Source organism: Rana temporaria, chromosome 6 (assembly GCF_905171775.1).
Source record: "Rana temporaria chromosome 6, aRanTem1.1, whole genome shotgun sequence".
In the NCBI taxonomy this organism is placed as follows: Eukaryota; Metazoa; Chordata; class Amphibia; order Anura; family Ranidae; genus Rana; species Rana temporaria.
The window spans coordinates 174,008,631-174,023,404 of record NC_053494.1 but is presented as its reverse complement, the minus strand read 5'-3'; the positions used below and the strand labels follow the sequence as shown (position 1 = coordinate 174,023,404).

General features: G+C 44.4%; 1 protein-coding gene across 1 annotated transcript in view; it reads left to right on the top strand.

Annotated features, from left to right (window-relative positions):
- The window catches only part of LOC120944060 (sodium channel protein type 2 subunit alpha-like), a 216,350-nt gene that overhangs the window by 46,848 nt on the left and 154,728 nt on the right, over positions 1 to 14,774 (top strand). Inside the window, exon 2 of the mRNA XM_040357834.1 lies at positions 5,555 to 5,861. Coding sequence (XP_040213768.1) covers positions 5,607 to 5,861 — 255 coding nt within the window. The 5' untranslated portion in view covers positions 5,555 to 5,606. The remainder of the gene's footprint in view (positions 1 to 5,554; positions 5,862 to 14,774) is intronic.

Sequence of the window (14,774 nt, the reverse complement as noted above, 5' to 3'; positions counted from 1 at the left end):
AGACACCCCTACAATGCAGACCCCCCCCACAGTACAGACACCCCTACAGTGAAGGCCCCCACACCCCCACGGTACAGACACCCCTATAGTGCAGACCCCCACAGTACAGACAGCCTGTAGTGCAGACCCCCACTCCCCCCCACAGTACAGACACCCCTATAGTGCAGGCCCCCACCCCCCACGGTACATACACCTCTATAGTGCAGACCCCCCCCCCACAGTAAGGACACCCCTATAGTGCAGGCCCCCACCCCCCCCCACAGTACAGACACTCCTATAGTGCAGACCCCCACCCCCCCACAGTACAGACCCCCCCCCCACAGTACATACACCTCTACAGTGCAGACCCCCACAGTACAGACACCCAATAGTGCAGATCCCCACCCCTACAGTGCAGCCCCCCACAGTACAGACTCCCCCCCCACAGTACATACACCTCTACAGTGCAGACCCCCACAGTACAGACACCCCTATAGTGCAGATCCCCACCCCTACAGTGCAGCCCCCCACGGTACAGACACCCCTACAATGCAGCCCCCCACCCCCCCACGGTACAGACACCCCTACAGTGAAGGCCCCCACCCCCCCACGGTACAGACACCCCTATAGTGCAGACACCCCTATAGTGCAGACTCCCCCCCCAGTACAGACACCTCTACAGTGCAGACACCCCCCCCCCCAGTACAGACCCATAATCATTACCTTAGTCAGATAAGCGCGGGACATGCAAAAAACTGGTCAGGTGACCGGTCCCCTCCCCCTGTGTAGAAAGGAGGGGGAGGCGTTTTTTCTCGGCAGACACAAGCGCTCTAGTAACAGCTCGGCGGAGACAACTGAGACTACAGAGCCGCGGGGCAGGCGCGGGAGAAGGGGGGTCACTCGGATCGCACCCCCCCTCCTTGCAAAGCCACTACAGGCTCTCCATTCCTCCCGTCACCGCCGTGGTGCAGCGGCTTAAACCCGCCCGCAACCCACACTTGGTACTCTTGCCGTGGGGGGGGAACGCCTGCCTGCCTGCGCGCGCTGCTCGAGTCCTGCAATGGGAACGCGCGTTCCTGCTGTCAAAAAAGTGCAGGGACGCCGTTCCCACGCGTTCCCGCAGGACTCGAGCCCTGGTTCCGTTCCTTTTGTTTAAAAGCGTTATTTTGGATAGTTCGTAACTTTGGATAAAATCGTATTCGTTACGTTCAATAGCAGCCAAATTTTAAAGGAAATTAAAATACCTATAATTTAATAGTTAGTTATTATTAGTTAGTTAGTTAGTGAAAAAAAAAATTAAAATTAAAAAATTAAAATAGAATGAAAAGAAAACAAACACATTTTAGGCAGTGCACGTGTTCACTAAAAGAGGGAAGAGACAATCTCTGCACTAAGATTCAAAGAATGAAAATAAAAAAGTATTTTATGAAAAAAAATGGTTGTTTTAGAAAATGAAATGCCATCCTGTTAAGGTTTCAATCTAAATTGAAGGTGAATGCTTGGCAAAATACAATGTTATGTTTTTCAAAGATTGTCCAGCAACCAGACAATCCAGAAGGGCATTCAGAAAAATATTTAAACTTCCTGACCACATCTTATACTATAAGAAACTTATAATCAACAAAAATCTGATTTTCCTTATCATAAAACTTTGGGTCAGCCTCTAGTATCTTAAAGTTTGTTGGAGTAGGTTTTTTAAAGTTATTTGAGCATCTGCTTTTTTGGACATAATTTCAAGCATTTGTTTTGCACGTATTTGCGCATATTTATACACTGTCACTGTACTAATGACACTGGCTGAGAAGGGGTTAACATCTAGGGCATTCAAAGAGTTAAATGTGTGCCTAACCAGTTTTTACGTGTGTACTATTAGGTGCTTTTACTAAGGGATATGCTTTGCATGGAAACAAAATCCGGCACATCCCTGTTGACAGGACAGAACTCGGTATTGTTTACATTGACAGAGCTCTGTCCTGTCCTCTTCCTCGCCGATCAGTGGGTGCCGGTGGTCATCTATTGGCTGGCATTTGCTAATCATCTTGTGCTGTGCCTAATCACAACCCAGCAACGCTCCAACGGCATGTGTGTGCCCCCTACCCGGAAATGCAGAAACACGTATATACACTAGACATGTGCACACTGAAATATTTGTTTTCGGAATTTCGTTTTCGTCTAAAAAATAAAATTATTTTGTTACTTCCAAAATTTGTTTTTATTTATTTAGTTTAGTTAACAAATTAATTTTGTCCGAAAATCTGAATTAATTAAGGTTGAACCTGTCATTGAAGGCTTATGGTGTGTCAGACTTGCACGTACCTGGTCGACAAACCCAATGGAGCAGAGGAAGGTCCCCGTACGGATCCGACTTGCGGCCCCTGGTAGTGCAAACAGGAGGCACAGGAGTGTGGAAGGGTATGAGAGCCTGGTGGGAGTTGCTGGAAGGATCTGGATACAGAAGGGAAGATGAACCACACAAGCTGCAGTGAGGTAGGCAGGTAGGCAGGAACACTGGAGGGTGAGCTGAGCAGAAGCCGGGGAGAATGGTCAAGTAACAGCCAAGGTTGGCAATGGTCAGACAACGTGGTACAGAGGAGCAGGCAGGTTCAGGGTCAAGGCAAGCCATGGTCGGGTGCAGGCGGAAGGCAAGAGAGGTCCAAGTCACAAGCCGGGTGGTCAGAAGGTCAAGGTTCAGGCAGATAGCAGGTGCAGGATAAACAGGAAGCTGTAGATCAGACAGCATCGGTCTGACGTATTCCAGGGGTTTAAATAGACTGCCTGACACCCGCGCGCCTGCAGTCCGGGACGTGAACCAGCACACACCAAGGCGATCACAAACATGTCTGGCAAGGTGAGTTCTCAGACCTGATGTCTTTAGAATGTTCTAAGAAGATTAGAATGTACGACACCGCAATCATACATTTCTGGTATAATGCTCCGCCCACAAGCTATAGTAGAATTCTAATGTTGTATGACTAGTAATAATTATATTTATTAATTATTATTACTAGTTAACCAACATTAGAATTCTTCTATAGCAGAGTATTTGACTGTAAATGTCCGCTCATGTTGATCGTAATGTTTTTAGCTGCTTCATCGAATCTTCATGTCTCTATAATGTCGACTCTTTTCTCTCTATGTCGAATAATCTTTAACTAATAGAGTTAAGGTTAGGCACATTCAACTGCAGGTTCAACAGACACAGATCGCTATTGTCGCTGTCACGTCGAATCTTCTATCTATATCAAACAGTTGTCGAAACAAAATGAAAATAAAGCATTTTTATGTCGGATTTTTCGGATTTCAAACTCTGCACATTCGTTATCGTTTGTTAAAACGAATGCGAAAATCCCCAAAATTCAGACAAAAATGCATTTGGACGAAAATGAATGCACATGTCTAATATACACGTGATTCTGCAAAACGCAGCCGCCCTATAGCAGTAAAGCTACATGGGCCGGTCACCAAGTGGTAATAAACATTTAGACGTTACCTGGAATAACAATGGTGTGCTGGCGAAATATGCTTTGATTTATGATGTTACCAGTCTACAGCTGGTAGTTACTACAGTACCCGCTTACTTCTTTTACTTTTTTACCATTTTCCAGGAACTTGTACAATGGGAATATTATATGTAGTTTTATGAAATAAACCTATCATTGGCTAAAGCGGTCAAGAGACACCAGTGACTCCCTACTTTAAAAAGTCGTTTTTCCAGAATTGTCCTATTACATTATTTGTGTTAAGTCAGCTACATCTTCCTCTAGTGGTGGTTGGTGGTAAAAGACTATGAGTGGCTGTCCATACTAACTATAGGTAGTATTGTCTGGTTTAGCTAATCTGTAACTGCTGGAAAGAGAACTGTGTGTGGTCTGTAAAAGTCTGTATGACAGTCTGCTGGACTGTAAAGTATACTGACCAGAGGTGTCAAGAGCATGGGTTCTTCACAAGCCAGTAGTTTGTGATCGTTGTCAGCCCAGATCAGGGAATTTCTGACTTTGGGGTCCTAGTGATAGTCTGCCAGTGTGCTGGTGGATTTTCAAGGATGGGTGACAGACCTTGCACATGTTCTGCCCTCCCTGTGCCTCTTTTCAAACCCCATTGATTCATGGGCGTAGCATAAGGGGTTGCATGGGTCACAATCACAACCCTGCCCCTAGCTCCAGGGGGCCCCTGCAGCCTCCTTGTCATATTATCATATCCTCCACAAAGTCCAGCTCTGATCTGCCCAAGGGCCACACAGCCACGCTCCAGTGCAGGGCTTCCACTTTGCCTTCCACAGACCACACCCCTCAGTACTTATTGGCTGGGGAGAAGCTGTGAGACATTTCCTGAATGGAGAGGAGCACAGGGTGAGAACAGCCCAAGATGGGGAAGTGTCTGTGCTCAGTACTGGCAACATGGAATGGTAACCAAGCTCAGAGAGGCAAAAGGAGAGTGCCGTCCTGTAACTCCGGGAGGTGACCTTCCCCCAATACCTGCCAACACTGACAGAGAAACCTTCAAAAATTGCTAAAACAAATCCCTTAAAGGGGTTGTAAAGGTACAATTTTTTCCCCTAAATAGCTTCCTTTACCTTAGTGCAGTCCTCCTTCACTTACCTCATCCTTTGATTTTGCTTTTATTTCTTCTGAGAAATTCTCACTTCGGGTTCTTCTTTCTGTCTGTAACTCCACACAGTAATGTGAGGCTTTCTCCCTGGTGTGGAGTGTCGTGCTCGCCCCCTCCCTTGGACTACAGGATGCTCTCTACAATGCAGATGGAGAAAGGAGCTGTGTGTAAGTGGGCGTCCTGACTCTCATGTAGTCCAAGGGAGGGGGTGAGCATGACACTCCACACCAGGGAGAAAGCCTTGCATTACTGTGTGGAGTTACAGGCAGAAGAACAGGAAATGAGGATTTCTCAGAAGAAATAAGGACATTTAAAAGGAAAATCGAAGGATGAGGTAAGTGAAGGAGTACTGCACTAAGGTAAAGGAAGCTATTTAGGGGGGGGAATGTACCTTTACAAACCCCTTTAACAGTTCCTGAGGGTATGCAGGCTCCAGACTTTGTGTCACATAGCTTTGCCCCCCAAATATAAGTTGTGCCCCTCCTAAGCCCTGGCTGATCAGCTCCTTTCCCATTACAGCACTCTATATTGCTACTCCTCCTCAAAACTCTTAAGCCAATTTGAGTATGTTGGCGTGCGGTGGGTGTATCTGCATGCTCGGTGGGTGGTAGTGGTGGGCCTGGTCAACTTTTGCATCGGGCCCCATGAGCTTCAAGCTACGCCTCTGCACTGATCCAGTATGTGACCTACAGTGATATAGCATCTTTGTTAAGCAATTAAGGGAGATCGGGTTTAAGAATCTATTTTAGAACATTTATGATTTGTGTCTACAGTTTTATTGCAAATTGCAAGGCTGTAAATTCTTAACGATCATATAAAAATAATTTTATGTGAATTATACAAGAGTAACATTGCCGTGTATCTTTTATAGGAACTATTCTTATATAACACTCCATAAAAATGTAATACTTTGAGGGATGATGTTCTTGTTTCTTGTAACAAAAAATCTGTATGTTTTTTTGATCAGGGTATTGCTATGCATGAAGCTCAATGGTGAATAAGCGGAACAGGATGAAAAGATGGCGCAGCAACGGATTGTACCACCTGGGCCAGACAGCTTTCGACTTTTTACCAGGGAGTCTCTCAAAGCCATTGAGAAACGTATTTCAGAGGAGAAAAATGCCAAGTCCAAACAAGAAAGTGAAGAAGATGGTCCGAAACCAAATAGTGACTTGGAAGCTGGTAAAAAGCTGGCCTTTATATATGGTGACATCCCCCCAGGAATGGTATCAGAACCCCTGGAGGATATTGATCCATATTATGCTAACCAGAAGGTAAGAGTATGTATTGTTTGGAGCTAGAAGATTGATAGTAACACTGGATAAAAGAAAAGACCTAATATGTCCAAAACTGGTGTTTTAGGAAAGGGTAAGTGTCAACAAATTAAATCCCTTTGACCAGTTTTTTTTCCACAACAGTTTTTATGAAATGTTTAAAACAAATTAATACAAGCCAGAGGTACAAAAGCATGCTCCCTGTTGCAGACAGGGGCAATGTACATATTCCAGCGTGTTCAAAGAAAACTTTATTGAAGAACATACACATGTGGGGTAACGCAAGTAAGAGTCCAAAGAGGCACAAGAAAGTAAAAATAATTTAATAGTTAAAAAAACGAGGGGGGGGGGGGTGGACAGGAAAGAGTAGAAGGGGTAGAGATATGTAGGTTGGGTAGGCTAAGAAAGGGTAGCCTGCCTGATAGCTTGTCCCCCCCAAACTCAAAAGAGGACAGGACTCTGTGAAGGCCAGTCAGACCCAAACTCGCTCATCCATGTCTTTATGGACCTTTTTTGTGCACTGGGGCGCAGTCATGTTGGAAGAGGAGGGGCCATCCCCAAACTGTGTTCAAAGTTTCTTGGTATGCTGACACTTTTAGGCCCCGTATACACGGTCGGACCAAACCGATGAGACTGGCCGTCGGACCGTTTTCATCGGTTCACCTCTGAAGTGGCCGTACGGCCTGATATGTGTACACACCATCAGTCCAAAATCCGAGCAGGTCACAACGCGGTGACGTCAAACACACGACGTGCTGAATAAAACGAAGTTCAATGCTTCCAAGCATGCGTCGACTTGATTCTGAACATGCGTGGGTTGTGAACCGATGCTTTTCTGTACTAACAATCGGTTTGGTCTGATGGGGCAGCGGTCCATCGGTTCGGTTTTGAAGCATGTTTAGAAATTTTGGACCGAAGGAAACCAGACCGATAGCCTATACACACGGTCGGTTTGGTCCGATGAAAATTAACTTCGGTTCATTCTCATCGGACCAAACTGACCGTGTGTACGGGGCCTAAGAGTTCCCTTTACTGGATCTAAGGGGCCAAACGCAACCCCTGAAAAACACCCCCACACCATAATCCCCCATCCACTAAATGATTTGGACCAGTGCACAAAGCAAGGTCCATAAAGACATGGATGAACAAGTTTGGGGTGAAGGGACTGGCCTGCACAGTCTTGACGTCAATCCAACAGAATACCTTTGGAATTAATTAGAGGGGAGACTGCGAGCCAGGCCTTCTCTTCAAACATCAGTACCTGCCCTCACAAATGCGCTTCTGGAAGAATGGTCCAACATTCCCAAAGACACACTCCTAAACCTTGTGGACAGCCTTCCGAGAAGAGTTGAAGATGTTATAGCATTAAAGGGTGGGCCAACTTAATATTGAACCCTACGGACTAAGACTAGGATGTCATTAAAGTTCATGTGCGTGTCAAGGTAGGTGTCTCAATACTTTTGGTAATATAGTGTACGTGTATACAGTACATATGAGATGAGGCTGCAGAGAGCCTTAAAGGGAGAGGAGTATAGTAGTTTCCTACTATTCAATGATCTAGAGGGGCAGTTTCAAAAAGTGTCTGGTCTAAACGTATGTCCAAGTATGGAGAGAATCCAAAGGGGACTTAAGTGATATATTCAGTCTATCTCTGAAGAAGCGTTTGGCAATATCAGTAGTTCCAGTTTTTTTAAAAAGACCCTGGGTAGTCTGAGAGAAAGTCAGGGTTGCTGCGTATTGTTGTCATGGGGCCCAAAGTCATTGAAATTGAAGAGCTAGAACAAGTCATCTAAAATGTATGAATGTTAACCCTATTAAAGGATATGTCTATAACTTCCTCAAGGCAACTGGAGGGGAAAACCAGGGGGCAGCATCTAACGCATAGGGAGGAAAAGCACATTGTATCGTAACTTATCTTTTATACTGTGTCTGAGTTTGCCAGTCTACTATGCGTGTCATATGACAGGCCCAGTAAAAACGCTGCATATCTGGAATTCCAATGCCCCCCCTTATATTTGGGTATTGTTAAAAATGCTAAGCTGACTCTAGCAGGTTTGTTTGAAGGTCGTAAAAAGTTTAAGTAATTTAAAAAGTTTAAGTAAGGAAGTAAAGAGTGCTGGGGGAAACCCGATAGGGATGGTCCACCCACCAGGATTTTATCTTTCACTGATGTCAGGGTCTCTCCGCATTAACTATTCCAACTGTTCTCTGTATCTGCAGAGCCAGAATTGCTGTTCAGCACAGTATGCTGTGTCTGTTGGTATTGGAGGCAACTAAATGGCTTTTTTCCTGTTCAGATGCTAGACACGTTTTTCCTATCATAAGAACTAAAGTCATTTCGTATAAACATATTTATATTATAAACTGTCCTAGTATTATAAGTCAAGAAAATATCAGTAAAACAAGAAAAGATTCTGAGTAAGACCCAGTTCACACTGATGCAAATTCTGATGCGATTTTAAACCGTTCCAAATACATAGATTCACACGTCATCTATGTATTAACTTGTCTATCCCTGTAATTAGCTAATCTGTTAAGACTCTGATGAGCACAATGATATAAGGTTCTCTATGAAAGTAAACACACTGCTTAGTAAACAATATCTTTCATTAATTTCCCAAGAAAATAGGATTATGCTAATATCAAAAAGTATAACAGCAGAACATCAAAAATACTTATCACAATCCTCCTAGACATAAGCCCAGTACACATGATCGGATATCTGATGGAATCTAGTCTGATGGATTTTTTCGTCGAATATCCGATGAAGCTGACTTTCATCAGTCTTGCCTACACACCATCGGTCAAAAATCCAACCGTGACCAAACGCGGTGATGTAAAATACTACGACGTGCTGAGAAAAATGAAGTTTAATGCTTCCGAGCATGCGTCGACTTGATTCTGAGCATGCGTGGATCTTTGACCGATGACACAGACGATCGTTTTTTTCTATAGTTTTTTTATCTATAGGAAAATTTTAAAATATGTTCTATTTTTTTTTAACCAATGGAAAACAAACCATTCCGTTTTTATCAGACAAACCGATCGTGTATATAGGGCTATAGTCTTATCGGCTGGGCTCAAGATGGCAAAAGAGGGCCAGAACCATGAGACTCAGGCCAAAAGCCAGGATCCAAAAGGAAAAAGGGAATATTTCTCTTATGTGAGTCCTTTCTACACATACATTCACACCCACTCGTAACCACCCCCACTTGCCTCCTGTCCAATAAGATATTGCCAAGAGCTAGTCCTTTTAATATATTATATTGGCCTCTAGGGGCAGCACTGTCCATGTATCATGTCTATGTGCCCTGGGCCATCTTCAGTGTTAGCTAAACCTTGTTCTCTTTGAAGCCTGTAATCACACATATCACACCAGATGGGCTTGAGCCAAGCCCTTGTAAACTTGCTAACTTTCAGATGCAGATTCTGATATGCTGCAACTTCGATGTTAACTGGTTACATTCCAATTTAGGGGCCATCTGCCTGTATCCTCCAGTGAAATTCCAGAAACCTGGTTGAAACAACCAGAAAGAAAACTCTATAGCTCTTTTTTCACATCCTGTATTATGAAATACACATGTTGCCTTCCAACACAAGTAGACTGTGCACTTTGCAACGTGCAGTTGCAATCGGCAAGTGCAGTTGCTCCAGGGCTTAGTAAATGGGGTAAAATTTACTTTGCAAAGAATACCCAAACACATGCAAGCAAAACAAAAAGAGGATGCATTATTTGCTTGCACATGACTGAAGTGAGCAGAGCTTCTGCTCATTTACTAAGCTAACTTGCAGAGTGCAACTGCACTTGTAGTGTGCACAGTCTATTTTCATTTATTAAATCAACCCCATTGTTTTCAATTAGGGCCATTTTCAATTAAGGTCAATGGTGATGCAGCCAAAAAAAGGGTCATGTGTGAGTTTGATCTGGTAAATTCAGCCCCATATACCGTATTTATCTTGCTATAACGCGCCCCCGGGCGTATAGCGCGCACCCCCGAACTTGAAGGAAAATTCCTGGAAAAAAAAAATACTTACAGTTTGGATGCCGCTCGTCGCTGTCTTGCCCGTCGTCCATCGCGTCCATCAGCGTCCTCGTTCGGTCCGGCGTCCTTCTGCGGCCATCGTGGTGTCCTCCCCGCTCGATCCCAGATTCCCGCGCTGTGTTTGAACCACTCCGACGACATTTACCGAGCACAGTACACTCGGGTATAGTCAGGCAGGCTCGGCTCCTCTCGCGTAAAGGACGTACAGGACGCACATGACGTGACCGCGAAAGGAGCCGAGCCTGCCCAACTATACCCGAGTGTACTGCGCTCGGTATATGTCGGCGCAGTGGTTCAAACACAGCGCGGGAAGCGGGTATCGGCGTATATCGCGTACCCGCCCAAAAAATTGCGCGGTATACACCGATAAATACAGGACTTTAATTTGCATCAAATTCGCATTAGAATTGCACTTGACGGATGTAATTCACACCACAACAGTGTGAACCAAGTCTAACAGGGACGTTCCAAAGCAGAGTATTGACTTGGACATCAAGCATTGTGTGCTTACATGCTCCAGTTATGAAAGTCTTTCCTAGATAATCTGTACCCTAAATTAAAGCTGAAATCCAACATGTTTAAAGGACACAAATTCATTAAGCTTTATACATAGATGCACAACAAGAAATATGCTAGGGGGGAGAGATCAAAGTGACAGAGTAATGAGCTTATCAGTGTGCTGCTTCTCCTTTCACTGTGCAGTCACAGGTTGGGGGAGGGACAAGATCTGTGAGTGTTAAGGCCCGTACACACGATCGGTTATTCCGACAACAATTGTCCGACGGACGTGTTTTGTCGAACAATCCGACCGTCTGTATGCTCCATCGGACAATTGTTGTTGAAATTTCCGACAACAAATGTTGGCTGTGCATGCTCTCAAATTGTCCGACAACAAATGTATTACGTTGGATCATCTGATCATGTGTACAACAATCCGTCGGACTAAAATCCAAAGCACAAACACGCATGCTCAGAAGCAATGCTAACCATAAGACAACATTAGCAGAAGTTGCCCAAAGGGTGGCCGCTAAAGAGCTAAAAAAACACGTAGTACGTCTATTAAGTCACTAGTTTGTGTTTGTTGGCTGAAAATGTTTTGCCGTGTGTATGCAAGTTCACGGACAACGCCCTTCGGACAAAAATCCACAGATTTGTCCTATGGAAGTCTGATTGTGTGTACAGTGGAACCTCGGATTGTGAGTAACACGGTTAACGAGCGTTTTGCAATACGAGTACTGTATTTTAAAAAATCCTAGACTTGAAAATACTCAGCCTTTCCGAGGTCTGCCAAGCTGTCTTCTGGCCTTTCCGTGTGTTTCCAAGGCTCTCTGGCGCCCACTCCCCCACCTCTGGCCAAATGCGGTATTGCATGCCATTGAAGTCAATGCGGAACAAATCATTTTTGTTTCCATTGACTTCAATGGGGAAACTCGCTTTGATATGCAAGTACTTTAGATTACGAGCATTCTCCTGGAATCCCAAGGTTCCACTGTACGAGGCTTAACTTTAATGCAGCAGAAAACAGGTCTCCTGCTCTGCCAGACAGAGCTGCCCGTTTTGGGCAGAACTGTGTAAATCTCAGGACTGAATAGACTGAAACACAAATAACAGATTATTTAATATTATATTTATTATGTGTCTTCATTGCCTGAAATTCAGCTTGGAATAAAAAAAAAAGCATATAGTGAGATTGAGAGTCCTTGGTGATAAGGTAAGGGTGTTAAGTGGTAGACGTGCAGAAGGGTTTAGCTGAGAGCATTCGTACCGTAGAGACTGTGCTAGCAAAGTCACCGGCAAAGATATATTACATCAGTTGGTGACTTTATTTATTGGCATCTAAAAATGAACATCGGTCTTTAGTGAACTACTCTTGTACTTAGCATGGTCTATCTTAGCCTAAGGTGTGGCACTAGAACACCATTCTTAGGATTAGATTAAATGTCCCCTAGGAATGAGACAGGGAAGTTTGTCTTGCCAAAATTTTAACTCATTCTAGTCTTACTGGTGCAAAAGAAAAAGGACTATTTTTTAACTAAAAAACTTTAAAAGCCTGTGCCACCATGCTGCAACCACAAGCATTGCTTGTGATTTTTGTGTAGCCAGATTTACTTGCAGCACTGCCCACCACATGAGTCAAAGGGTATATTTAATAGCAGGTCATGAGTTAGCAGCTACAAAAACTGTAGCTGCTGACTTTAGATAAGCAAGTACTGTATTTATCGGGGTTATTGCGCGCTCCGGCGTATAGCGCGCACCCCTAAAGTGGACCCGCATTCCTGTAAAAAAAACATTTTAGTACTTACAGTTTTGGTGTGTTGTGCGGCGTCCATCGGCGGCCTCGTCGGGTCCAGCGTCCGTCTGCAGCTTGGGTGGTGTCCTCCTCGTCGGGTCCGGCGTCCTTCTGCGGTGTCCTCCCCACTCGATATCCGCTTCCCGCGCTGAGTTTGAACCATATACCGAGCGCAGTATAGTCGGGCAGGCTCGGCTCCTCTCGCGGTCACGTCCTGTACGTCCAGGACTTGACCACGAGAGGAGCCTGCCTGACTATACCCGAGTGTACTGCGCTCGGTATATGCCGGCGCAGTGGTTCAAACTACCTACCTATCGGCGTATATCGCGCACCCACGATTTTGCCCTTATTTTCAGAAAAAGTGCGCGGTATACGCCGATAAATACGGTATTCATCTGTCCAAGGATCCAGCACCATCCCCACCCGGTCTGGTTCTTCATCAGTCTTCAGGACCCCGGTGCCTGCTAGTTAAATCTGTGTAGCCAGTTATGACTCCTTGCGGCTTCACAGCCGACTGTCCACTGCACTTTGTGAATGGTCCCGCAGCCTTCTGGGACCTCTGATGTGTCCCAGAAGGCTGCGGGCAGGGACGTGGGAGGAAAACCCCCACTCAGATCACCTAGGCGATCCAAGCAGAAGTGGGTACATGTACCTGTTCAAATTAGATACATGCTCCCCCACCCAGAAAAAAAAAAATATTTGAAATATGGCAGAGAAGTGGGGAGGAGGAAGAGCAGAACTTTTTGCCAAAATGTTCTGCCTCCCCCCAAGCCTTAAGTGTAAACTTTCGAATGGTTATATTTTTTTGCTGATTGTTGAAGGAAAGGCTATAGACAGGCATTTCAGTCTTTTGTAGTACAGAACAGAGACCAGATAATAGTGTGGCAGGTGCAGTGTTCTTGACCATTGTCAGTATAGCTCTGCTTTGTCCTACAGTTAATGGGAAAGTATATTGTATTGAGCACATATTTTAAATTATGATTTCAGATTGCTCATTCATATCATAGTGACAAGTACCCTTCATAGCCCTTTCCTCCTTCCACTGATAACTATTTTTACAGTGTTCCTACACCACCATTTATCTACTGGAGCCTGTAAAATACTCAGTACTTCCTAAATTGAGGGAGCACCTGATCTTTTACTGTTCCAACCGCAGTGCAGTGCACAGCACCTGAGCGGCCAATGGACAGCCCTGAAAAATGTCACAAGACGACATGGTGGGTCATTGTATTATTATTATTATACAGGATTTATATAGCTCCAACAGTTTGTGCAGCACTTTACAATATAAAGGGAGACAGTACAGCAACAATACAATTCAATACAAGAGGGTAAGGGGGGCCCTGCTCCTGTGCACTTACAATCTAACAGGGAGGGGCTAATGAAACAAAAGTAAGGGAAGTAGAAGATCCGGTTGTTAAAGGCAGAATAGGCTACCCTGAAGAGAGGAGTTTTTAGGATCTCCTAAAATTGGACAGAGTAGGAGATAACTGGAAAGATTGGGGTAGTGAGTTCCAGAGGATGGGAGAGGCTCTGGAGAAGTCCTGGAGACTAGCATGGGAGAAGGAGACAAGGGAGCTAGAGAGCAGGAGGTCTGAGATGGAGCAGAGAGGATGGTTTGGGTAATATTTGAAGACAAGATTGGTGTTGTAGCTTGGGGTTCAAGTTGTAAATGGATTTGTATGTTAATATTAGTGTTTTGAATTGTATTTGTTTGGCAATGGGAAGCCAGTGGAGGGATTGGCAGATAGGGGTGGCGGACAGCAGGGCCGCCATCAGGAATTATGGGGTCCCTTACACAGCTTCAGGGCCCCCTGAAGGAGAGAACCTGGGGGGGGGGGGGGGGTGCTGCCGCCTGAAATTGAGATGGGGGGGGTGCCGCCGCTAATTGAGAAAATTAAGAAGCCGGGTGTGGGGATTTGCCTTTACAAAAAAAGAAATAGAGAAAGATGTATAAGATAAAATATATCTGGGCCCTTTAATAAAAAGAAAAATAAATAAAATAAAATATTTTTATTTTTCTTATATAAAAAAAGGGGGTTGCCATCTGGAGTCCTGTGGACCTCTGAGCCCCTTAATAATAATAATAATGAAAAAAAAAAAATATATATATATATATATAAAAAAAATTACAATTTCGTTTTTATAAAAAAAAAGGGGGGTTGCCATTCGGGACCATGGGGACCTCTTGGCCTTTTAATAAAAAGAAAAAAAAAAAACTTTGGGCCCTTTAATAAAAAATATATAAAAAAAATATTTTTTTTTATAAAAAATAAATAAAAAAAAGGGGTTGCCTGGAGGTCCCCGGATGGCTACCCCCAATTTTTGTATATATATATATAATATATAAAATATTTTTTTATTTATTTTCTTTGTAAGGGGCCCATAGGTCCCCAGGGCAACCCCCCTTTTATTTTTGTTCGTCAGCACCCAAAGCCCCCAGACCTCAATTTGCGGTGGCAGCACCCCCCCGCTTCTCAATTCACGCCCCCCCGCTTCTTAATTTTCTCAATTAGCGGCGGCACCCCATGCTCCTCAATTTGCGGCAGCCCCCCCTTTCTCAATTTAAGGCGGCAGCAC